At 59.4% G+C, this 24486-nt stretch overlaps 1 protein-coding gene across 1 annotated transcript in view; it reads left to right on the top strand.

The window, feature by feature from the left end:
* The window catches only part of AJAP1 (adherens junctions associated protein 1), a gene marked incomplete at its 5' end in the record, with an annotated part of 39508 nt that extends 21268 nt beyond the window's left edge, over positions 1-18240 (top strand). The window contains 4 exons of the mRNA XM_082493644.1: positions 8480-8567; positions 10575-10817; positions 12188-12318; positions 17772-18240. Coding sequence (XP_082349770.1) covers positions 8480-8567; positions 10575-10817; positions 12188-12260 — 404 coding nt within the window. The 3' untranslated portion in view covers positions 12261-12318; positions 17772-18240. The remainder of the gene's footprint in view (positions 1-8479; positions 8568-10574; positions 10818-12187; positions 12319-17771) is intronic.
* Between the last annotated feature and the right edge of the window lie 6246 nt (positions 18241-24486).

Genomic DNA, 24486 nt, shown 5'->3' on the forward strand with positions numbered 1-24486 from the left:
GGAGGTGACCCTGCCTTGGGAAGGGGTGCGGGAGAGGGGGCGCTGGGTGCGCGGAGATAGCGGATGCAAAAGGCTTCAAAGGAATTAATTAAAGATAAAATGTGTTGAAAAGAAGACCCTGGGCGGTGGGGATGGAGCCGCCTCTTTGATGCGCCGTGCAAGGGCGCGGGGAGCCGCTGCCGGGGGCTGGAGAGGAGGCGAAGGGGCAGGACGGCATCTCCGGGGCTGCCTGTCCCGGGAGGGTCCCGAAGGAGCCTTTGTAGGGCCGCGCATCAGCTGCAGTTTTCCGTAAGGATGGAGGACGATGGCTGAAGCCACACTCTCTCTGGCGAGGGAGAAGGGACTCGCTCCCTCCCCGGGATTAGCCGATGTCGTGCGTGCGTGTGCGCCTTCACCCACGTGGGTCTAAATGATCCAGAAACTCTCCTCTGCTGCTCTCAGAGGTATTTACTGCTCAGTGATATTTGCTGTAACACCTGAGAAGATAAGTCTCAGTGTCTTTAGCATAAGCCTCTAGGATCTTCGTTCTTGGCACGAATATTTCTCAGCAGCAGCAGCAGCAGGAGGAGGATATTCTCCTCCTTTCATCAGTCCAACCCAAAATACCAGCAGGTTTCCAGGAACCTTGGTGGTGGATTTGTTTTGTTTTGGTTTTTTTTTTGTGCTGAAGAGCTGCATTTTCACTCCAGGATGAGTAATGCTCACCGGGCTGGGTTCCGGAGCCGGTCGCCCCGTTTTCCCAGGTGGGGAACCAAAGGGCTTTGCCCAACCAAACTCGGGGCAGTTTGGAGGAGAAGCCCCACGGCGGTTTCCCAGCCGATAACCCGGCTTTGCCCCGGCACAGGGTTTGCCCAGAAGACTCCTCTCATATCTCCTCCCCTGTATCTAACCCTTGTGCTTTTTGTAAATTGGTTTTCTTACGAGCTATTAACCGGCGGTAGGGTTCGTGCTGGGGCAGAGTCCGGCCAATCGCCCCTGGGAAGGGCCCTTTGTGGCCGGGGCTGCAGCGGAACCCCCACGCAACGCTCCCGATGATTGAATTTTTCTGTCCGCAAGCAGCTGTATCGACAGGGTGAGGCTTTCGGGCATCAGATGTGTTTTCTGATGGCTGGAGGAGGTGTAATGCCTCCCGAGTCCAGCCGGGCCTCCCCGCCATGCTCGGGGGGAGGCGGAGGGGTCGGTGCCCAGGGCGCACGAGAGCAGAGGAAGGGGCCTCATGGGAGGGAGGGGGACGGCATGCCCAGCCCCCGAGAAGGCCCTTCGTCAGAGAGGGGCAGGCGGGGAGCCAGGCCACGCGCCGTGGGTAGTCGCTGGGCCGCCCGAGAGCAGTCCGGCGCTGGTACGGCAGTCTCGGGCAGCAGGGACTGGTGTGCCCGTCAGGTTGGGAGATGCGGCGTGACCGGCCGCCCCGCGCTGCGCCGCGCTGAGCCGAGCACAGTGGTGACAGCGCCAGTTGTGGGCTTCTGCGTGGGCTGTGATGCTCACAGTGGAAATTGCTTAGAAGGTTATTTTCATAGAATCACATAACCATAGAATGGTTTGACCTTAAAGCTCGTCCAGTGCCACCCCCCGCCCTGGGCAGGGACACCTCCCACCAGCCCAGGTTGCCCCAAGCCCTGTCCAGCCTGGCCTTGACCACCTCCAGCACTGCGGGGGGGTCTCCCCAGAGCAGAGCGCAGCAGAGGGGCACAGTCCCCCCTCGCCCCGCTGGCCACGCTGCGGGGGATGCAGCCCGGGGGGCCGGGGGCTCGCTGGGCTCCAGTGCACATTGCCGGCTCCTGGGGGGCTTCTCACCCACCCCCACCCCCAAGCCCTTCTCCTCAGGGCTGCCCTCCAGCCATCCTCCGCCCTGCCTGGATTTGCGCTGGGGATTGCCCCGACCCAGATGCAGGACCCGGCCCTTGGCCTTGTTGAACTCCGTGAGGTTGGCACGGGCCCACCTCTCGAGCCGGTCCAGGTCCCTCTGGATGGCATCCCTCCCCTCCAGCGTGTCGACTGCGCCACACAGCTTGGTGTCATCGGCAAACTTGCTGCGGGTGCCCTCGGTCCCACTGTCCATGTCCCCGACAAAGATGTTATACAGCACTGGTCCCAGTACCAACCCCTGAGGAACCCCACTCAGCACTGGTCACCACTTGGACATTGAGCTGTTGGGCACAACCATGGCCAGGAACAATTGCCACAGCACCGATTCCATCTGTGTTTTCATCTTTTACCTCTCTATACGCTCTTCAGCCACTCTCAGAAGCCAGTTTCTTTTCAGTGCTCGTTACTGGGAGCCCGTTTGGGATGGTCTCTGCCCGGCTGGAGGCCATGCTTTGGTTGAGGAGCGAGAGGCGTCAGGGCCTGACCCTGCACGTGTCGGTCCTACTGCCCTGGGCGTATTTAGGAGATTTACCCTCTTTTGGCATTTCGACTCAGTCTGGGAGCTGAAGGCGGCCCGTGTGCGGGCAGGGGCTGCGGTGCCCCATCGCCGCCCTCCCGGCCGGGGGGCAGCAGGATCGGGGGCATCTCTCGGGTTCCTACCACTAATGGTAACTCAGGAGTATACTCTGCAAAATGAAATGGAGCTGTTTTTTCCTTTTTTTAATTTTATGCAGCTTGAGAGGCCTTGACGAGGGTCTTCAAAGAGTTGCGGCTCGTAGCTGTTTTTATTGGGAAAATGAAAAATACGGTCTCCCTAACCAGAGCTGTTGAAATAAAGGCCTTGGGGGATAGAGGTTCTCTTTGTTTTTAATTAAGAGCTTATATCTCCTGTTCGCTGCCATTGCGCACTTCTGCAGTAGCAAGACATTAGTCTCGAATGGATTTTCTCATGGAATTAATTCTGTTGATGCAGAGCTGTCCGGGAGCCGTTTCAAAAGGTGGTCAGTAAGGCCAGAACTCAGTGCTTTCATCTCGGTGGCAAATATGTGGTCTTTAAAATAACATATGAAAAAAAAAAAAAAAAAGCCCTGGCGTTTGCTTGCTTTGAGAAGATTGGGGTTTTTGCCTGGACTCGGGGAATTTGGAGTTGCATTTTGCAGGTTGGTGCACGGCTGCCGCTCGCGGGGATGTTGATGCCGCGTCCCATCGCCGGAGGGGACGACAAGTCCCCGGTGAGAGCGGAGTGTGCTCGGACGGCAGGAGAGTGGAAAAACCCAGCAATATTTCAGCATTTCCAAGGGTTCAAAGAGCGCTTTTGAAGAGCTTTCCCTCCTGGCAGGCGACACATTAAATTCTGCTGCACTAGCAGAAGCGCAGGGGTTTGGACACACTTTCAATTCCATTAAATACTTCTCCTGTAATTACCCTCGAGTTAAATGGTCACTGCGTCAAATTGCCTGGTAAAAGCCTCGTAAGAGGGAGCCGCTCGCAGCCCCTCGCAGAGATGAGGCGTTTCCCGGCGCCGTGGCCGGGGCGGCAGCTCGCCGCATCCCTCCCCGGTCCCATACGCCGGCATCTGCCGCTTGTTTCTCCACTGGTTATTAATATGTAATTGAGTGCCCGCCGGGCTCTGTCACTTGCTGGGGTGGGAGCTTTGCCGGTTGAGATGTTTGCCACGGAGATGAGCAAACCGACCCCAAGCCGCCGTAATTCCGGCGCGCGGGAGCTTTCCTGCAGCCTGCCCCGCGGCGTGGGGCGCAGGCTTCCCCTCTCAGTTACGGGCTCGGCAGAAGGCTTCCCGCGCCGGAGGAGGAGGGTAGTTTTGCTTTATGAGCTATTGATTTTATCCTCCAGGTCCCGTTCTCCAGACAGGCTGGGCTCCTAGGGCCGTGGTTCAAATAATGCTTTGCTCTTCGCAGCCATCTCTCTTTCATCTCGCCTCACCCCCCCGGTGGTGTGTGTCCCTTACGGGATGTTCCCCTCTCCCGGGACGCCCCATCCATTAACACCTTCTCCTGCAGGTGGGATATTTCTGTTCGATTTTGCTTTGTGCGGTTCTATATATTTATTCGAAGGCCTGGAGGAAAGGATCTGATATATTTGCAAAGTAAGAATGAAGATGTATTAGTCTTTCTGGCAGTGGGTATTGCTGTAGGGCTTCCCCGGGAATCATCCCAGTTACCATCCAGTCCCCGTCCCTCTTCCCATCGCTGCCGTGGTTAAAGTGGGTGGGGAAAAACATTTCCCGTCCCCTTGAAATCCCCCCGGGCTCTGGTGCGGAATTAATATGCGATGCAAAGGAACTTTCTTCTATGCCGGTACATATGGCAACTTATGTATGTGATGGAGTCTAAAATTATCCAGCCCTTCTTAAAATCCATGTGTCCTGCTCCCAAGAGCTGCCATCCTTCCCAGTGCTCAGCCACCTGCAATCTGTTCCCATTATGTAAGTGCAAGGATTAATTGCATCGTTAGGTTCTCCCATGTCCCTGCCGCGGCTCCCGTCTTCGCAGAAGGTCGCGCTTCCGACGCCGCTTCTGTTTTCAAAGGCATCGGGCACTGGGCTGGTTTTATTTTATTTTTAGAGTCTTCCCTTTTATCTTTTTCGGCAGTGCCCCACTGGGAGCTGCTCCAAGATTGCCGCGAAGGATGGGGCCGGGCTGGCTGCGCCGGGGTGGGCGTCTCTCCGGACGCGGCACACGCAGGAGCGCCGAAGCACCGGGGCGGGCGCGAGCTGGGAGCGGGGAGCTGCCGCCTGCGCTCCTCGGGTCTGCCGGGACTTGGCTCCTGTCGCGACCATCCTCCGGGGACCCAAAGCATGGGGACACAAGTCTTTTCCCATGCCTTGCCCTCAGCCGGTGCGCTGCCGGTGGGAGGTGGGAAGCCCTGTGTCCAGCTCTGGGGCCGCCAGCGTAGGAAAGACACGGAGCTGTTGGAGCGGGGCCAGAGGGGGCCCCGGAGCTGCTGGGAGGGCTGGAGCCCCTCTGCTGGGAGGACAGGCAGGGAGAGGTGGGGGGGTCAGCCTGGAGAAGAGAAGGCTCCGCGGAGACCTCCGAGCCCCTTCCAGTGCCTAAAGGGGCTCCAGGAGAGCTGGGGGGGTACTGTGGGTCAGGGGGGGCAGCCGTGGGACGAGGGGGAACGGTTTGACACTGACAGAGGGGAGACTGAGATGAGATGTGATGAAGAAATTCCTTATTGTGCGGGCGGTGAGCCCCCGGCGCAGGGTGCCCCGAGGAGCTGTGGCTGCCCCATCCCTGGAGGTGGTCAAGGCCGGGTTGGACGGGGCTGGGAGTGACCTGGGCTGGGGGGGGTGGCCCTGCCCGGGGCGGGGGGTGGAACGAGGTGATCTTCAAAGTCACTTCCAACCCAAACCATTCTATGTTTTTTTCCCCGTGAATTCCCTTGGGAAAGGCAAGCCAGAGGCAGAGCAGCCGGGGAGCCATAATTTGGCTGTGGCTCCCCAGTGGCCCGGAGGTGGCCCATCTTCCCGGCTGGAGGGAGGACGACCCCACCAGCCCTCGCAGCTCCGGGCTCAGCAGCTCCCGAGCAATCCTGCCCACCCGGAGAGGTGTCCCCACGGGTGATGGCTGTCAGTTCGGAGCCCCCCCCTACCCCACAGAGCCACGAACGGGTTCTGCGATGCCCTGCGGGGTCTCCTCCTCGAGGGCACGAAGCCCCGGCGTCAGACCCCTCCGGAGCTGGAGCTGGTGCGGAGGAGGTGGGTACCGGGTCCCCCCGGTCCTCTGCCACCACCGTCCCCAGCGCTGGCGTCTGCTTCCCCTGACCCGCTGTGTGCTGTGGCAGCTGCTGGTGCCAGCCGCGCTCCCGAGGAGCCCTGTCACAGCGCCTTGGAGCCAATTGAAGTGTAATTGGGAGTAAACGGAGGAAATGGGTCATTTCCAAAATAGGTGCTTGAGTCGAGGGAGAAAAAGAACCCTGACGCATCCCATCCCTCCCCGCTTGGCTTCGCCGGGGCGCAGGGGCTGGCGAGCGGCCGTCCCTCTGTCCGGCCGGTGGCTCCCCGGGGAGGGAGCAGAGAGAGAGCCCCAAAGTCCGCGGGGTCTGCGGCACTGTGCACCTCTCTGCGTTATGGTGGGCTCCTGCCTTCTGCCGGCTCGGCACGGGGAGTGTGCCAGGACCCGGCATTTCCGAGGCGTTGGCCTTCGGGAAGTCACTCCTTCCGGGTCCCGCCTCTAGAAAACCCCTTCGCTGGGGATGTCCGTGGCATGGCTGACATCTGCCACCACCTCCCGCTCCGGACCACGTCCTGTCCTTAAAACCAGTTGGGATCCCTGCTCTTCTCCAGCTCTTCTCCCAGATCTCCGTAGCGCATCCACTGCCAAAGTGGAGTAATCACTGGAAGATTCTGGGTGCGTGCTTCCTTCCAGAAACCCTTCTGCTTTTATGCTGGAGGTGAGCGCGTTCGCTCTGCCGCGGCCAGGCCATCGCTGCCCTCCCCTTCGCGCCGCTCCTCCCCGAGCAGCTCTCTCCGCGGCACCCCGGTGTCGGTGGCCGCTGCCCGCCCTGCCGGCACGCCGGCTCCGGGGCTGGGAGCGAAGCCTCCCCTTCGAGCGATCGCTCCCCCGGTGCTTTGTACTGGGCATGTTTTGGTGAATCAGACTCACCGAAGGTGACCTTGGTTTTATTACATTAAACTGTCAAGACTCACATTTCCAAGCGTTTGATTTACGCCCGGGATGCGCCATGGCAGCAAAGTCCACAGCGTTTCCTAAAAAGGTGTCGCTGCCAGCTGGCCTCATTGCTCAAAAAGTGGGATTTTATGGGTCTCCGCATCCCAAGTGGGGATCCGCACCTCCTTCCTGAGGCAGCCAGTGGGGAAGCCTGGATCCTGCAGCATGGCCAGCGCGGCAACGCCAGCACGGGCGAGCTGGGGGTGGAATTCGAGCAAGGATGCTCAGCTGGATCTCCAGCAGGGATGCTTAGATGGATCTTGAGCAAGGATGCTTAGGAGGATCTTGAGTAAGGATGCTCAGGTGTATCTCGAGCGAGGATGCTTAGGTGGATTTCGAGCGAGGATGCTCAGCTGGATCTCGAGCAAGGATGCTCAGGTGGCGAAGTGTGGTGCTGAGGCAGGCGTGCCCACGGACAGGGCTAACAAAAGCCAGGGCAGCCCCTGGAGCCCTGGGTGGTGCCCGCTGGTGCTCCCGAAAGCTGGCAGGCTGCTGCGCTGCGTGCTGGGGGTGGCCATCCGAAGGTGAGTTACCTCTCTTTGTGCGCCCACCCCGAGCAGCTTCCGTCTCCCCTCGGGTGTCACCGTGGGTCTCGGCAGCCTCGCGCAGCTTTTCTCCTGCACTTCCCTGGGCCAGAAGCATTTTCCGTCGTGTTTCTGGGGGGACTGGAGTTGGGGGTGGGTGGGCTGGGGAGGGGGGGAGCGCTGCGCGCCCTGCAAGGTGGCGGCTTTGCCCGTGAGCTCCAGTGGCTTTTCTCCCTTGACGAGCGTCGTGGGCAGCGTGGGCAGGGACCCAAAACCCCCGGGGAGCGGGGATGAGCCGGCGGGGGTGGGGGGATGACGACGAGATAACAAATTTCAAGGGAGTCAAAACTTTTGTCCTTCGAGAGAAGGCAGCAGAGCAGCAAGCGTGATCCGCAGTTTAAAATACCACTGATAAATCTCGTCTGGCCTAATTACCCAGCCTGGTGCTCGGGCGGCTGCTCAGTCTCGTGTGTGCCCGTGTCAGGGTGTGCGTGCGTTCGGCTGCCGGCGCTGGGAGAGCTGCTGCGGCCGGTTCACCGCCGAGACCCGCGGCCATCGGCCCACCGCCTCTCCGTGCCCACAGCTGGCACGGCCGCACCGGCATCCCCGGCGCCGGCAGATGAGCCCATGCGCTCTTGGGTGGGAAGAAGCAGTGATTTCCTTGCCACGCACTCCCGCACGAGCGGGGAGTGCTATGTATGCATTGCACAGATGTGTGTGTGTGTATATATATATATATATATGTATATGAAACTTCTTGTTTTCCCATCATGCCAAGACTTATTTATTTATTAAAAATACCATCCATCAGGAGCTGCAACATCTGCTTGTGAAAAATAGCACATCCTTGGGCTGCAGCCAGGAAAATCATTTCATTACGAAATTGCAACTGTAAAGCGGCACAGAATCGCAAACATACTGTACATCGAGACGCTTTTGTTTCCAAACTGCTCATTAGGAGTGATACGCGAGCCCAAATTATACCCTGTGTAAGGTGAATTACGAGAAAATGAGCCCACCCGACCTTCTAAGTGAGCGGCAGTTAGTGCGGTAATTATTATCTCTGGTTAATCCTGCACCCACTGCAAGGCTGCGCTCAAGTTTCCCTTTCCGTCCCGGAGGGGATACGGCTTCACATCTCTTCCGTTCTTCGTGCCTAATTCGGGCTGACAAGGAACATACTTGAGAGGATAGGAAACGAGAAGCCTGGCTTAAAGATTATTTTATGTAAGGCAGGAGAGAGGATTGCGTCGCGCTGCCGGGGGCTGCGTGCGGCCCCGCGCCGGGACGGGGCTCGGGGGAGGCGGCGGGGGGGGGGCTGTGCGCGGCGGGGGCTCTGCTGGCCGGGGTCCCCCGTGGCTCCCGTCCCCACTCTCTCTCATTTCTTTTTCTCCGCAGGTCTGGCGGTTCATCAGATAATCACTATTACCGTGTCCCTCATCATGGTCATAGCCGCTCTGATAACAACTCTTGTCTTAAAAAATTGGTAAGGTCCCTCCTGGGTCTGTCTCACTGGGGGGGTGGCGCGGATGGGGACAGGGTGGCGACAGCGGGTGCCTTTCCAGCAGTAAAGCCCGTGGCATCCCCTGGGGTGGCTTTGGAAAGGGATTGTAGGAGAAAATGTTTTTTTTTTAATATGGAAAGCTCCAAGGGAGGCGGAAGCGCCTGGGTTCACCCGTGCCCCTGCGGCTCCCCCACCTCTCACCGCGTGGTGGGTGGCTTTGGGGGACCAGCACGTGGCCGGGGGCGGGTGGCCACATCCCACGTGGGACACGTGCTCATCGCTGCCGCGGGATCACCTCGCTGCCGCGTGATGCCACCTGCTGAGGGCACAGTCGCACGTTGGGCCGCGGGGGGTGTCCCCGCAAGGGTGCCGGGACCTGCCCTGCGCCGGGTGACATCTCCTCTGCCGCCTGCAGCGAGCAGCTTTGCTGCTGCTCCTTAAGTCGCCGCCCTGGCTCGGCGGGCAACGATTGCTTCTCCTGACCTTCCCCACGTCTCCGGGGGCTGAAGGGCATCTCCTGAGCCCCGCGGCTGCCGCCGGTGTGAAGCGTGCTCCATCCCCCGGAGTGCTGGTGCGCTCCTCCAGCTCCATTTGTCCCGTTTGCTCTCTCGGCGTGGCTGGGCGTATGGCAAAATAGGTTAGCTTTTCGCTTCAGGCGCTCGTGGCTTTACCTATTTTCCCAGGGAAACTGGCCTACTTTGAGGTCAGTGTTGCCGGCGTAGCGGTAGGGCTGCGGCTGCGGGCCGGCGGGAGAGCTGCCGCGGTGCTGCCGCGCTCGGCGGCGGTTCTCTCCTCCATCCCTCTCCTCCAGCCCGGCCGCCTCCTGCCCCTCTGCCCGCCCCAGCGCTCCCCGGGGGCGGCAGCAAATGTGTTGCCGTGCCCAGGAGGAGACCAGGCGATGAAGCAGCCTGTTCGCTCCCCGGGCTTAGAGGAAAACCTCTTTGCGGGGCTGCGGAGGCACCGGACTCTCGGCGGAGCTGTAGCGAAGCGTTGCGCTGGCCGAGAGCACCGCGTTGCTCGCCCCGCGGACGAGTTTGCTTTGCTGGGAGCGGGCCCGCGGGAGGCGCAGCCGGTGATGCTCGGTTTTGCGTCTCAGACAGGATCTACTTGACTAAACTTCCTTATTCGTAGCAGTGTTTCAATGAAAGAGCATGGAAAATACTTTCTAAAACATTTCTGGGGTTTTTCTCTCATAATGGTCATAAGCAGTATGTGCCATTGGTGCTCCTCGGCAGAACTGCTCGAGGAACCTCATGCTGAAGCCAGAAAGCGGGGAAAAAAATAGAGTGACCAGTGTAGAATAGAAATTGTTTATAATAAGTGAAATTGGGAAATCACTGGAGGAAACCTGCAGGCGAGCGGGGTCAGCAGTCAGACGTGTCCCTCTTGCCGTTACTCCTTCTGCAGCCGTGCCGTGGTGGAGCTGACGGTCGCTTTAGTGGCCGTCTCTGTTGGTCGCATCAGCCGGTGCAGAGCAGGCTGTGCCCCGCTGCTGGCGGGGGCTGCCACCCCGGCCGGGGCCGGGGCCGGGGGAGCCGCGCAGGTCCCCCTCCGCGGGCAGCGCGGGCAGCACCAGCATCCCCAGCTCCCGCTGCCCTCGGAGTTGCGATCTTCCGAAACTCCCGTATTATGACAGGCGCTGTCGATCCTGTTTGGAAAAAAGTGATATCTTAATTAATTCAGCGTCTAGACCCTTAAATAGGAGCAGCCCGATCTGGGGCAGGTTCCCGCCAGCTGCCGTCCTCCTTGTTTCGCACATACGGGACCAGAAGCGTTGCGGAGCCTGCGGTCCCGTGGGACCCCCAGGTGTCCCTCCCCAGGGCAGGGGGGGGACTGGGTGGGCTTTAAGGTCACTTCCAACTAAACCAGTCTGTGATTCTGTGAATTCTAATCTAATATTGAGCGATGTACAATTAATGGCCAGTAATGCGAGTTCCCCTTCCAACACATGACGTGTCCTGTCCCTTCTTCTCTCCCCCACCGCCCCAGCTGCGCGCAGAGCGGCCGCCCGCGGCGCAACAGCCACCAGCGCAAGCTGGACCAGCAAGAGGAGAGCTGCCAGAACCTGACCGACTTCGCCCCCGCCCGCGTGCCCAGCGCCCTCGACATCTTCACCGCCTACAACGAGACGCTGCAGTGCTCCCACGAGTGCGTCCGGACCCCCGTGCCCGTCTATGCGGAGGAGGCGTTGCACTCTCCCGGGGATTATAAAACGACCTTCAATGGAAACAGGTGAGGCGGCCGGCGCGGTTTCCCTGCGGGTCGGGGGGTCTGCGGCCCACTCTCTTCCCCGGGGAGGTGCCCCGGCAGCGTGTGGTTGGAGCTGCCTTCCTCCGGCTCTCCACGCTGCCGGCATGCTCGCGCGCGCCCCGGCTACACGCGGGCACGTCCCCTGCGCCGCTCACCGCGCCGATGCGGGTGGGCGGTGGGCTCAGCAAACCCTGTGCCAGCCTTCGGCCCCGCACGTCTTCCAGCTCCCGGCTGCTGCTGCCAGCACGTAAGTGCGGCTGGATCCGTCCTCCGGCACTCGTGCTGTCTCCCAAGTGGCATCGGAAGAGCTGCTGGGTTGCGAACGAGCAGGGTGATTAATGGGGGAGCGGGTGGCGAGAGCCAAATGAACCGTTTGTCTGGTGTGAAGTAATGATGCATTAACGAGGGGGCTTAATAGCAGCTGGCGGCGCGGGGTCAAAGACGCGAGCCCTGGCTCTGCGCGCCCCTTGCCTGCCTGGGGAGGGGGGGTGGGCGAGTGACCACCCCGCACCCAGGGTGGCTCCCGGAGCCCTTCACCGGGCGCTGGTGCAGAGCTTCGCCACGTGGTAAATGCGTGTCCCCCATCAAAAGCCAGAGGAAAAATCGGGAGGAGATGAGCAGCTAGTGCTCCGCGCAGCCCGGCTGGACCGTGGCGCGTGTGCCACCCGCACGGCGGACAGAAGCCTGGAAGCCAACGGCTTAATAGTCATCTTTTTAGCCATCACCTTCTGCGTGCGCGTGGGGTTTTGCTCGTGCGCATTGCCCAGGGCTTCCTCGGGTGGCGGAAGGCAGAGCGTCGGCAGGGATTTTCGAAGCATTTCGGTGAACGTATGCATGCGTTGATTTTGCTGTGAACCCCCGCCAAGCGATGTGGGGGTGCCCTTGTCGTGGCGGGAAGGGGTTTGTTGTCTTTCTGCCGTCGGGCGATGCGTTCTGGGACCCCGTTGCCCTCGGTGCGCCCGCGGTGCAGCCTGGCGGAGCCGGCGCAGGCGGTGGGCACGGCAGCCCCAGGCGGGACGCGCGGCGGGGGGTGGAGAGCCGGGGAGGCGGCAGGCGGGAGACGCCCCGCTGCCACGCACGGTCAGATACCCCCGGGGCAGATGGCTGCGTTAAAAGGTGCTCATGCACAGCGGTAAAAAAGTTCAGTATTGCCCTCCATCTTTTTCTTCTCTCTCTGCTGTGCACCACCGGGTTTCCGAGGCCAATAAGCCCATTCAAAGCATTACTTTAGAGATACTGTTGGTTTTTTTTTTTTTCCTCTAAAAAAGCTGATTTTTGCAGCAGGCCACCTCGGCTTGCTCCTTGTGTGTTATGTACCAGCACGTGCAAGCCCCTCTTTCTGCTCGCTGCAGACCCTCTTCTTCTGACCGGCATCTTATTCCCGTGGCCTTTGTGTCTGAGAAATGGTTTGAAATCTCCTGCTGACTGGCCGAAGCCTGTTTGACTCCTGGGGGCAGGGCAGACGCCATCGGGCTGTTTCCTGGTACGTATCGCGCTCCCGCCACCGCCCCCGTGTCCATCACCCCGTGCCCATCGTCCCCTGCCCGCCAGCGGCCGCTCTCTTCCCTGCCCGGTGCCATCCCCCCGCTTGCGCTTCTTCTGTGCCGTCGGACCCGAGCGGGGTGGCTCAGCCGGACGGGGTGGCCGGAGCCATCCCCCGCCGCGGAGGGGAGGTGGGGTACCAAAATGGCTTTTCCATGGAGGTGGATTACAGACTGGCTTGAGCTAAAAGGGAGGGACTGGGATGGATGTGGACTTGAGAGCAAAGTGTCCCCGGGGCAGCCTTGAACTTCAGCCTGACCCTGTGGTTCCAGCCCACCTCTCAACCTCGACAAGCGGTGGTAATTTCCGTGCCGTGAAATGGCCTGATCTGTAATTAACCTCTGGTTGCATGATGGACAGCCCGTCTCGTTCAAGAGTCACGCATCCGACATGCACGCTCCGTCGGTACCCGAAAGCTCATTTGGTGATGTTTGCTGTCATGAACGCTTCCATGCTCCCACTGTGAGGGTGCTGGGGTCCTCCTCCTCTTCCTCCTCCTCCTTATCCTCTGCCTCCTCCTCCTCCTCCTCCTCCTCATCCTCCTCGTGTGCCCTCCTTGCTCCATGGGAAGCCAAGCCTGCAAGCCCCCGTGCGCAGCGCCCAGCAGCCGGGTTCGTGCCTCGGATGCTGCTTCAACCAAAGGAATACCACAGTGCTGTACTGGTTTCAACAGTACCTCGTTTGAGGATGTTTTTTCATTTTTCTGAACTAGCTCGGGCCGCTTTCACCTCCTCGTGCTGCTGTCGGAGGTGGCAGGGCTGATAGCGGTGGCAGGGGAAGCAATCAGGGTTCACTGCGTGCCAGCTCACCGTGGGGCAGTGCTGCCCGTTCGAGCCACGCGCTCAGGTGAATTAATTGGTCTGTCCCAAGTCCCCGCTGTAATGAATCATATATTCGGCATAAATGAAATTTCCAGCCTTCCCTGACTGCAGCTTACTCGGAATAGCCTGTTCAACATTATGCTCAGCTATTGAACACAGAAATATAATTAGATTAGGATGGAAGGGAAAAAAACCAGTCCGTGGTCTCGGCTGTGCCGGGGGATGGCCGTGCCTGGGCAGGCTGGGCGGGGGTTCAGCCGTCTGCCCACTGGCGTTGCTGCCGGCAGGGTCCCGCTGGCCCCGCGGTGCTGCCGGGGCGGCTCTGCCCCCCGAGACCTCCCTGGCTGGAGGGGCTGCCCGGCTCCGTGGGAAAAGGCTCTTACTCCCCACCTCTTCGTGTTCTCGCGTTATTTCTCCGACTCTTTTGCTGTGGCTGCTGCCCGGGGGGCACAAAGCGCCGAGGTCCCTGGCTGGAGGGCTGGTGGCAGTGAGCAGGGATGGAGGATGGACGGGAGAGGTTCTGCAGGTCTTCCTCCGCAGCGCGCGCGGGCGCCAGCTTGGACAGCAAACAGCAATAATCCACTGTCCCTTTTCCACCGTGAGCGTTGCAGTTCGTCGTGTCTGTCTATTGGATTGAAATGATTTGGAAAAAAAAACAAAAAAACAACCAAACCATGAAAAAACCCCAGCACAAAACCCCAACGCAGTCATGCTTGGATGCCATCAGCCACTCTGGTGCCTGAAGCAGAGGGAAGGAGAATGAGCGGCTCTGAGCCGCCGCCGGCTGTGGGAAACCTGTGCGATTCCCACCGCTCCTGCCCGAGGCCCCATGAACCTCTGCCAAAGCCCGTGCCCTGGTCATCCCCATAGATTTCTTTAAATAGTCCAAAGCCGGTCCATTATGCCTTATTAAATCCTTGAAATTCTCATTGACCCGTTTTCATGGAATCCATAAAACGCGTATTGACGCGCTCTGGAAAAATCTATCCGAGTCGTACCTGCCGCATTAGCTCCTTAACAGTGTTTCAATTATTTATACAGTTCTGGAAGCTGACGTTTGGTTTCATTGACGTTAACAAAGTGAAATTAATCCAAAAACTGCTCTCTGCGTGTGTACCCGTGCATATTTGTATTTGCACCAGGCGATTGCCATAGATCCCCACTGTATGTGGGGAGTAATGCAGAGAATGTCACCGCGGCACAGACAGCGGGAGGAATTGCCCTCAGCCCAAAATGGGGTCAACCCCAAATCCTTTGGAAGTTCAAAAAAGGTCGCTTAGTATTTTTTTCCACACCGTACTATTCCCCACGCGCGTGTGCCTACACCCTCTGCCGGGGTGCGGTGGTTGGAGCGAGGAGCTGCCATGGTCACGGCGTGGGTGTCTCTGGCGCGGGCTCTGCTCTGTGCTGCGGTGCGGCGCTGCGCGGACGTCCCTGCAGCGCACGGGGCAGCCGGCGCGGCTCCTCGGAGCTTCCCAGGAGCCTGAGGTCGAAAGATGCGTCGCAGCCCCACGCAAAGAGCGTTTTGCATGAACGCGTGTGTGCCAGTTGGGACATCCCACCGACAAGATGAATATTTCAAGTTTCACATGTCACTGTGTAAGGTAAAACCTTCCGAGAGCAGATGGTGCTGAGATAAGCTCCCGGTAGACTGTCCCCTGTCACCACGGCTGCCGTGTACTGTCACCGGACAGATGCTGCTGGGCGCGGGAGGAGCGCTGGGACGGAGGATGCCTTTCCAGCGCTCATTTCTCGAGGAGAGTCTGGTGGGAAAGGGGATGCAGCTGCCTGGGGCTGCACCGCTTGTGGAGGGGCGGCCGCGTTCCGGGCTGGCTTTTACAGCAGCAGCAGCACAGCCTGAAGGTGACAGTAGATGTTGACCTTGGCAGAGGTGGAAGGATGCTCTAGAGCGCGCGGAGCCTCCTGGCTGGAGGGGTTACCTGGGGCTTTTCTCTTCCCAGCCCCTCTCCCTCGGCATATGGAGGGGGCAGGTGGGGCTGTCCCCGCTCCGCGGGCGCACGGCCACGCGCCGGCAGCGGTCAGACGCCGCACCACTCTCCGCGCCAGAACCCTCTCTCCTTGGAAAGCCTCAAAGCACTTGGCAAGTTTTAATTGATGGCACTTCACAGCTCTTAGCTGTCTAATAAGCAAATTAGTACTACCGAACGGGCAGAGCCGGAGCGGGAGGCGCAAGACTGACGATGCGGCCGGGGACAGGCAGGGCAGAGAGGGAGTGCGGGCATTTCGGCTAGACGAGCACCACGAGGCTGGTTGGAGTTTACCGTGGATTTTACGTGCTACAGTCCGTCAGCACTGTGCGAGTGCCGATGGTCGTGCTGCCCAAGTGGCAGCCCGGCCTTGGGGGTGCTGGTGGCCCCGCAAGGCTGCGCTGGGCGCTCGCAGGGAGCAGACGAGAGGCACGGCGCCGCGGAGCGGTCTCCAGCCTGGAGAGCTGCAGGCGGTGTCGGGAAACCTGCTGAGACTCATCTGGTTCCACGGCAAGCAGATGTCGAGGTTATTTCCCGGGGTCAGATTCATCCCCTGACGACAGGAGGGGTCCTGTGCCGCCGGTGCGGTCCCTGCCGGGGCACGGGCTCTGCGGGAGCGGGCGATGCCGCCCGTGGGCAGCAGCTGTTGGAGCTTCCCGGCAGATCGCCGGCGCGCTCGGGGCTGGCCGTCACCCCGCGGCAGAGGCAGCCCGGCGCGTGGGTGCCGCGGTGGCCGCCTGGCCCAGGGCGGATTTTGGGTGAAGAGCAGAGCAGCCAAGGACAGGATTTGTGCCGGGCAACTCGCGGGAGATTCGTCTGCACGGAGGGATAAGGAGCAAAACTCTCCGAGCCCTGACAGCGGCGGAGGACGGAGGGACGCGGCGCCGCGGCGGAGGACGGAGGGACGCGGCGCCGCGGCGGAGGACGGAGGGACGCGGCGCCGCGGCAGAGGCAGGAGCGGCCGCCGGTTTGTGAGGCGAAAGGTGGAATTTGCCGACGGCTCGAGCGGCTGTGGCCGGGCCCCCAGCGAACCGCGGCTGGTTTTGGTCTGATTGCACGCTGGCTTCGGGGCTTTCCGAAACGAAGTTTGAGATTTCGCATTATTCTTGCCCTTAATCCCACTCTCTTTGACTGAAAAAAAACCCCATGGAATGAGATTATACAAAAATCTGTAAGGTTGATCAAGTGCTGACCTACTTTGCACAAAGAGGCTGTTTGGAATACAATACGCATTTTACATTCCGCAGCGCATGCATTAAGCAGTATTCATCCGGAACTATGTAAATGTTGGGCATTGCTGATAGGGAAGTGGCGATTTGAGACCTGCGAACCGGACTGGTACGGTAACGCCGGCCCGACCCTCGCTTTTGCACAAGGCAGTTAAAATTTACGGCATTGTATGGTAATTCCCTGCTTGGAACATGGCGAGCAGCTGCTGTGATGGCCCCGTTCTGCCTAACAGCAGCAAATGGGTTGTATTAACATTAACAGATAATGAGTCATCATAAAAAATCCGGGCTTGTCTTCGGAGGAATAACAGCAGTCCCAACACAGCCCCGGTGCAGGAGATTAAGGACCCTGTAAAACCTGTCTCGCTAATTAAGGCCTCAGCGTTGTTCTTGGAGATGGTCTATATCGGGCGTCCCGCTTCAAAATAGTGTTGAAGAAGGAAGCCTTGGCCGTGGAGCGTATTGCGTCTCCAGGCACTAATACCCGGCTGGTCAGAGGTCACAGCGTAGATTAGGGCATATCTGTCATGAGCGCACTGAAGGCAGCGCTTCTGCGTGCGCTGCGTACAGTGCGCTGTGCGTAAAGCCGGCGGGGGGGGCTGCCCCGGGCGCGCTGGGCTGCGCCACGGCCTCTGTCGCTGTACGGACCGTCACGAACACGTGAAGCAAGTGGCCGCACGCCAGTGATGGGGAGTAATTGTCTTTGCATAAAGGTTTAAAGATTACGTAGGGGGAGGTATTTCAGAGGACGGCGAATAAATAGCTTAAGAAGAACCTCAATAGGGTCTCTGGGTTTGATGCTTAACCAGTTCTCTATTGATTTCTTTAGGGCATTTAACTTTAGAAAATCTTGTTAGTACTCATCATCGTCTTCTCATCTGCCAGAGCACTCGCTGCTCTGAGCCCGAGTATGAAAAGCTGCAGCACTCGAGGAGGCTCGGAAATAAATCGCCCTTTGCGAAAGGCCCCCGGGAGGTAGAGGTGTGCAGTAAGGCCCTCCCGACGCCCCTCAGTCGCTCCCCCTGCCCGCCAGAAGCGTCCCCGTCCCAGCGCCCGCGTCCCCTTTCGGGAGGCTGCCCCCCGCGGGGGCTGGCCCAGGCGGGGGCTTCCCCAGGGGGGCAGAGGAGCGGTCCCGGCGCCCCCCGGGGAGGGGGAGGTCGCTGGCATCCCGCTCCCCCCGCGCCCCGCGCCCCCGGGGCGCTCTGCCGCGGCCGTGGGCGTTCGCTGCCCTGAGCCCCGCGGGGAGGAGGGGGACGGACGCCGGCGGGCTGCTGGGGGGCTGCGAAGAAGCGACGCGAGTCGTGACGCGTGTCCCTGTCATGATTTAATCTTTGTTTTTCTTCTCGTCCTTAACAGGATTCCATTGGTGAACCTGTAAAAAATATAAAAAAATAATGGGTTACCTGTACCTACCATTTCTGTTTACCAGTAGGAGACTCAAAGAGCAGCGTTCTATGGGCCAAATATATTTTTATAAAAATGAACACGCCTATAGGTAACTGCGTTTTTCAAAGAGCGCGTTTTTTGGAGAAGAGAAAGGCAAATGTGTGAGCGAAGAATCCCGTGGAGGAAGAGGAGCCGGTGGGGGACCGAGAGGGACAGACGGACGGACGGAGCGCCTGGAGCCTGGACGTGGACTGTGACTCTGAACCTGTGCCAATAATACCATTATGTGCCATGTACCGATGCAAAGACTTCGCGAGAAGCCGAAGCTGAGTCGCTAACGCCGAGAAACGTTGTGGAGGACGAGTGGGGTGTCTCTTCTGGTGGGGTCATTCATTCCGGTCCATACGCATACATACATACGATATATGTAGAGAGGAAATATATATATACACACACAAACTCTTTTTGTACTGTAGCAATTTTTGAAGATCTTAAATACTCATTTTTAAAGAAGATGTCATGGGCTAAAAGTCTCATTTCTTTAACACGCATAAGACGAACTAGGTGAACCGATGTTTTCTACTTGGGCAGCTTGCCTTTCAAACCTATATGTGTATATATAGGTAGACATATATACATATATATACGTGTGTGTGTGTATGTATAAACATATATATGTATGTATACATATATATATATATATATATAGTTTTGGTTCTTTTTGGAAATGCGTTTCCAGTGGTGGTGACGTGACTGGACCGCGGCGGTGGGGGACAGCCGGGGCTGGCATCGGTGTGCACCGCGCTGCCAGCGCCGAGTGGAGCGGAGCCTGCCCGAAAAAGAGGAGGAGCGCGGCCGTGCTGCCCCGTGGTTCCTCCGGCTCTGGAAGGATCAGCGGAGCGCTCTGGAGGCTGGTCTGGAACGAAACGGGCATGGAAACGGGCTGGGATCGTAGCTAGAAGGATGCGTCGGGGCCAAGTTCACAACGTGCGTTCCCGCGGTCGGGGGGCAGAGGCAGCGTAACGGCGCGGTGAGAGGAGGCGCTGCGGGACCCCTTTCCCTGATGCGGAATGCCGCCTGTGCCGGGCGGATCCTGCTCACGGAGCCCGCGGCTGAGACGGCGCTCCTGCAGCGTGGCGTGCCCAGGAGCGGGGCAGCGGATTGCGGTGCGGGGCAGGGCGCGCGGGACGCGAGCGGGGAGCTCGCAGCAGGCAGGTCCCCTGGCTCCCGGCAGCTTGCGGCGGCTCGAGGCGGTGGGGAAGGGTGGATTTGGCAGGGTGAGGGGGAATGGCTTCAGGCTGGAAGAAGGTAGGTTTAGACGAGATATTAGGAAGAACTTCATTCCCGTGCGGGCGGTGAGCCCCCGGCGCAGGGTGCCCCGAGGAGCTGTGGCTGCCCCATCCCTGGAGGTGCTCAAGGCCGGGTTGGACGGGGCTGGGAGCAGCCTGGGCTGGGGGGGGTGGCCCTGCCCGGGGCAGGGGGCTTGGAATGAGGTGGTCTTCACGGTCCCTTCCAACCCAAACCATTCTGTGATTCTATGGTTCTATTTCCAGACTTTTGTAGCCCGATACATCATCGAGGTAGACAGGAGGAAGCCCAAAGCCCGTGTCTGCCCTTCGGTGCGCAGAGCTGTGGTCCCCGCTGCGCTGTGGGGGGCTGGCCGGGGACGGTTTTCAGCACGGACTTTCAAAGGATGGGCCTTAATTGGCACAAGAGACCGACTTCGGGAAGTGGAATGTGGGAGGTTTTTTTTGGAAAATGGTTCTAAGTCGGTCACAACACCAAAGCACGCTCAGCCCCTTGTGAGGAGCAGGAGAGGAGCGAGCCGGTCGCCTCCTGAGCCAGCCCAGGGCCAGCGGGCGCCGGGAGCCTCTTCCTTTGCTCTCGCGGTCTTGGCTGGGTCTGCCGTGGCAGGAGAAGGTGCAGCCCGCTGTCCACAAACACGGGGATCATTTAACAGCATTAAAAAGGGAATTTTGCCTCAAAAGTTTGCCAGAGACGTACGGTTCTGCTGGCTCCGGTTTGTTGTGTTGCTCTAGTGACACGTCCCATCGCCTCTCCGGCTCCTGCTGGCGTGGGTGGGTTTGGTGACAAACACACCGGCCTGCCCGCAGTTCCCCCTGTCCACGTCTTGCCACGGAGCGGGGTGCTGCCGCCGGTGCGGCTCTGTGTGCCGTGTGCCATGTGCCGTGTGCCGTGCCCCTCCGAGCGGTGCCGCTGGGAGAGCCGGGACGGAGGTGGGGGGATGGCAGCAGTGGGTTGGGGTCTCCCATCCTGCCCGGTGTCTCACCACGGTTCGCTTCTGCTCTTTGACACGTGCCCTGCTCCCGCGTGGGTCGTGCCCAGGCAGAGCGTGCGGAGGGCTCCCGGGCGACTGCGCCGTACGGCCTCGCGTGCGGCTCTGCCTCTGGTGGGCTCGGTTGGGTTGCTCCAGCGTTACGCAGGTGGGAACGACAGAGGAGTTCAGACCAAAGTCCTCCAGTTCTTTTTGTAAACCGCCCTTCGTAACTATTAGCGATTTTTTAGAACTGTCCAGATACACGTTTCTACTCATCTGCTAATTATTCAGCTCCATTTCTTTATTATAATGAGTCTGCAGTTAAAAAAAAAAGTAGAAACATTTGGTATTGCACACAGCCACGTGTGCAGTCTCGTGTTTCTGTACCTTTGCTCTCCTTTCCCGATGGAATTGCACAGTCTGGTTTATTTTTCCCAAATTTTTGGAAGCTGCCTTGAAGTCTTCCTTGCCGGACCTGACGATTACCGGTGGGCTTGAACCAAACATCTCCGAAGGCATCGGCAACGTTCCCTGCCGCTCCGCTGAGCCTCGAGCATCGCCTGGGGCGCGTTCTGCAGCGGGGTCACTGCAAGGGGCAGCCGGAGGGGAGGAGGGGGGTTCCCGTGGCTCTCGGTCAGGTTTTAGTCCGTGACCGAACCCGTTCCCTCTGCGGAGGTGGTTTCTCGTGAGCGCTGCGCTGGGCGGGCACAGGCGGCAGCGGGGATGGTGTCCCTGGGGCTGGGGTTTGGTGCGGGGGGTATGTAACGGTCCGTCAGCTCCGTATGCTGGGGCTTTTGTCTTCTGCTGATGGAAACGGTGCAGCCCCTGCGAATTGCCCTGCTGGCCCGGGGTTTGGATTCTCCTCCTTTGTTTGACTTCGCTGGCATCAGTCCGCTCCAGCTCCGGAGCCGCCTCTGCTGTGCTTCACCCATCGATCCCCCTGTTTGCCCGTCGGTGCTGGCTGCCCCCGGTAGTTCGTGTGGGTATTCCAGTGTGGTCTCCATAGCAATTTGATGTCATAAAATATATCTCAACTCCCTCGTTCCCGAGCGTTTGAAGCACCGTTCTGTATTGCTGTACGTCTGTATGGAACCCGCTGCCTGAAGGGGGGTCGCCGGGCGGAGCTGGGGCTGGCAGTGCCGCACGGGCAGCGCCGGTGATGGTGATGGTGGCGGTGATGGTGATGGTGATGGTGATGGAGAGGTGCCCTGCGCTGAGCCCAACACGCAGCTCCTGCAAAATCCCCCGTGGAGCTGGGGGCACGGAGGGGGATGTGTGTGTGTGTCTGTGCGCGGGTCAGGGAGAGAGAGAAAGGGCAAAGGACTTTGACCTCCGAGGACGGGAGCAGGTTCCTGGCGGCAGGACTTGCACGAGCTTTCCACATAGTCTGCAGAAGGACACGTCCCCGTCACCGCGAGCTGAGCGGTGAGCCGGGGAACAAACGTAGATGCACAATCTTCCCTTATTTATAAGGACCAACAGCACTTGCACTTTATCAGAGAAACCCTCCCATCCCTATGCATGCCAAGCACACCGACACGGGACAACTGCCGGGAGGAAGGGGAGGAGGACGGGAAGGCCGGAGCTGGAAAGGCTGGGGGGATTCACGAGGCAGGTTCCTGGCATCCCGGTGTCTTTTCTAGTAAGGAGAAGCGAACTGTGGTTATTTCATTCCCTACCATTGATGAAAGCCAAAAAAAAAAGAAAGAAGAACAAAAACATAAAGTCACTTTTTAGTGGAATAGGCGGATTGAGCAGATCTTTCACAGCGGGGTAAAAGCAGGCAAGCGCGGTGTTTGCAGGCGCGTTCCCGGGTGGGCTTTGCCACGTCACGGCCCCGCCGTCTCGCCCCGAGGTCTTTGGCTGCTGCAGCCGCAGGCGATGGCTCCAGAGGGGCTCCTTCCATCGCTGCCCTTCGCCGGACACGAAGCTTCATCCTGAGCTGGCAGGAGTGGTGCCGGTCCCGTTGGCTCGAGCTGTCCCAAAGCTTATTCAGCAATAACGGGGGAGGTTTTGCCAACGCTCGTGCCACCGGGTACTTTGACTCGTGTGGAGCCGCTCGCCCGGGCAGCGGGGTCTGTGCGGGGGCCCAAAGGTCTTGGGCACCTTTGGAGAATCAGCGATGTTTCTGTTGCCATCCAGTAGCCGAGCCCATTTTCCAGCCCGATGGTGCTGTGCGGGCAGTAGGAGATGTTCCACCGTGAAATACAGCCCCGTGCGCCGGGCGGCGGCGTTTGCCTTGCGCCGAGCGGAGGGGCGGCTGGCGAGGTGGCGCGCAGCCCTGGAGAAGGTCCCCGCTGTGTGCGCGGCGGCCACCGCGCTGTGGGCGCGCTGCGCTCTGCGACTCGAGGGAGGTACAGCGAACCCGGGGGAGCAGCCGCAGCGCGCGGGGGGGTCCGCCACCGCCTAGCGAAACCGTCCCTCCGGCGTGCCCTTTCCTTGGGAAAAAACGGAGCTTTTTACTGTGTTCTGTTTCATTGTGGATCTGGCAGCTTAAAAAAAGTAAAAAAAAAAAAAAAAAAAAAAGTTTTGCACCTTGCGTTGGCATAAACATCCGGCTGGCTGCTGCTTGGTTCTTTTCGGTTCATTTTACGGATCTCTTAGCCCCTCAGTCCTCACTAAGGGACGCGTCACGGCTGCCGAAAGGCTGCCAAATCCCCTGGTGTGCAGTGGTGTGGCTGTGCGGTGCTCGTGGCTCTGCCTTCGCGGGAGAACGGCTTGGGGCGAGCCCAGCTCCCCGCCTGCCTCTTGCCCGGAGCCGGCAAAGCTCTGCGGGACTCTCCTCTGCCAAAACTCCTCGCGAACGCCGAGCAGGAGCCGCAGGGCTCGCTGCTGCTGCCGAGCCGGGGACTCGGTGGCACTGCGGGCGCTGCGGGCGCTGCCGGTAGGGCTGCTCGCTGCCGCCGGCGCCGGCGGGCTCTTTTCTGCCCCAAACTGGGCTGATTTGGGGCTGCTGGTCCGGGCGTTCCTGGGTACGGCAGGCAGGTCGGTTGGGTTTGGTACTCAAGCCCCCGCTTCTTCCAAACCGGGGTGTCCCCAGGGCGGCGTTTGCCCGTAGCGTCCCCGGCAGAGCGGGTCCCGCGGCTGCCCATCTCCCCAGACCTCAGCGTTTACCTCCGCTCCGTCTTCCCGGCCGGGGAACGGGCAGCCCGGCGCGGCGGCGGGGCAGAGGCCGTGCCGGGGACGCGCTCCCCGGGGCTCTCTCTCAGCCCCCCGCGTCCTTCGCCGCGCCGTGGGGAGGTCGGAGCAGCAACAGCAAAGCCGGCGCGGGAGAGCGCGCAGGGGCGGATTTTGGGTTACCTCTTCTCCATTGGCAGCTTGTTGCGAAGGAAGGTAGTCCAGCTAAAATGGTAGTTAAATAGTAGATATTCTACACATATTATATATTTTGTAAAAAAAAAGAAAAAATTAAAATAAAATAGAACAAAAATATATATATACACACTATCTCAGCCCACCCATTTCAGGACGAATGTGGTTGGAATTTTCATTCAACCAGGTATAAAATCTCTAAGCGATTTTTTCAAAACCAGCAAGAAATCCCTCACCATTTCCGAAGTCCGTGGGTTTGGTCTCCAGATCTCATGTAACGCTTCTCACACATTTTTAAGAATTATTCTCAGCGTTTGTAGGTACATTTTTAATAGTGTCACGAGTGGAGATAATATTTACTTTGAGAAAAAGTATATGTTGCACAAAAATGTACACTAAGGGCACAGATTTCTGACCCAGATTCTTCTATTTTAGGTTCCGAGGGGTTTATTTTTTTGTTTGATAGGACATGTACAGTGAAGTTTACACTTTATTTTTATTTTGCCAAAAACCGTTTTCTAACATGAGACAGCTTTTACTTTGTAACCGGTTTTACATCACTGAGTACTTCTTTATTTTCCTGGGAAAATCCTGCCCGGCCAGACCTCCGGCACGGCCGTGTGCGATGCTCTTGCAGGCGCCGCTCGCACGTGCCGCCCTGGCAGCGGCGGCCGTCGCCCCTCGGCGTCGCGGTTGCCCCCGGCGCGGCCGTGGTGCGCGCCGGGGCGATGGCGGGTGCCGGGGCGATGGCGGGTGCCGGGGCGATGGCGGGGTGCCGGAGCGCCGGCTGCCCGTGGGGCGACGCAGGTGAGAACTGTTTTCTTCCCGAGTGGTTTTTAATTTGTCTCTGTACTTCGAAGCTGTGTATTTGGAAGCACTGTAAATGCCACCCTATACCGATTTCCCTGTGTATATTTAGTACTCTGATGTTGCTATTAAAACTGATATGACAACCGCGCAGCCGGGTGCTGACTGCGTTCCTCTGCGCGGCGGCGGCGGCGGGCTCTGGGGAGGGGATGGGGTGGTTTGGGGGGCCAAATGGGGAGGGGGTGGCCCCTCGGCGAGAAGGAGCCCAGGGGCTTCCCTGGAGAAACG

This window comes from Vanellus vanellus (genome assembly GCF_965231255.1).
Source record: "Vanellus vanellus genome assembly, chromosome: 20".
Lineage (NCBI taxonomy): Eukaryota > Metazoa > Chordata > Aves > Charadriiformes > Charadriidae > Vanellus > Vanellus vanellus.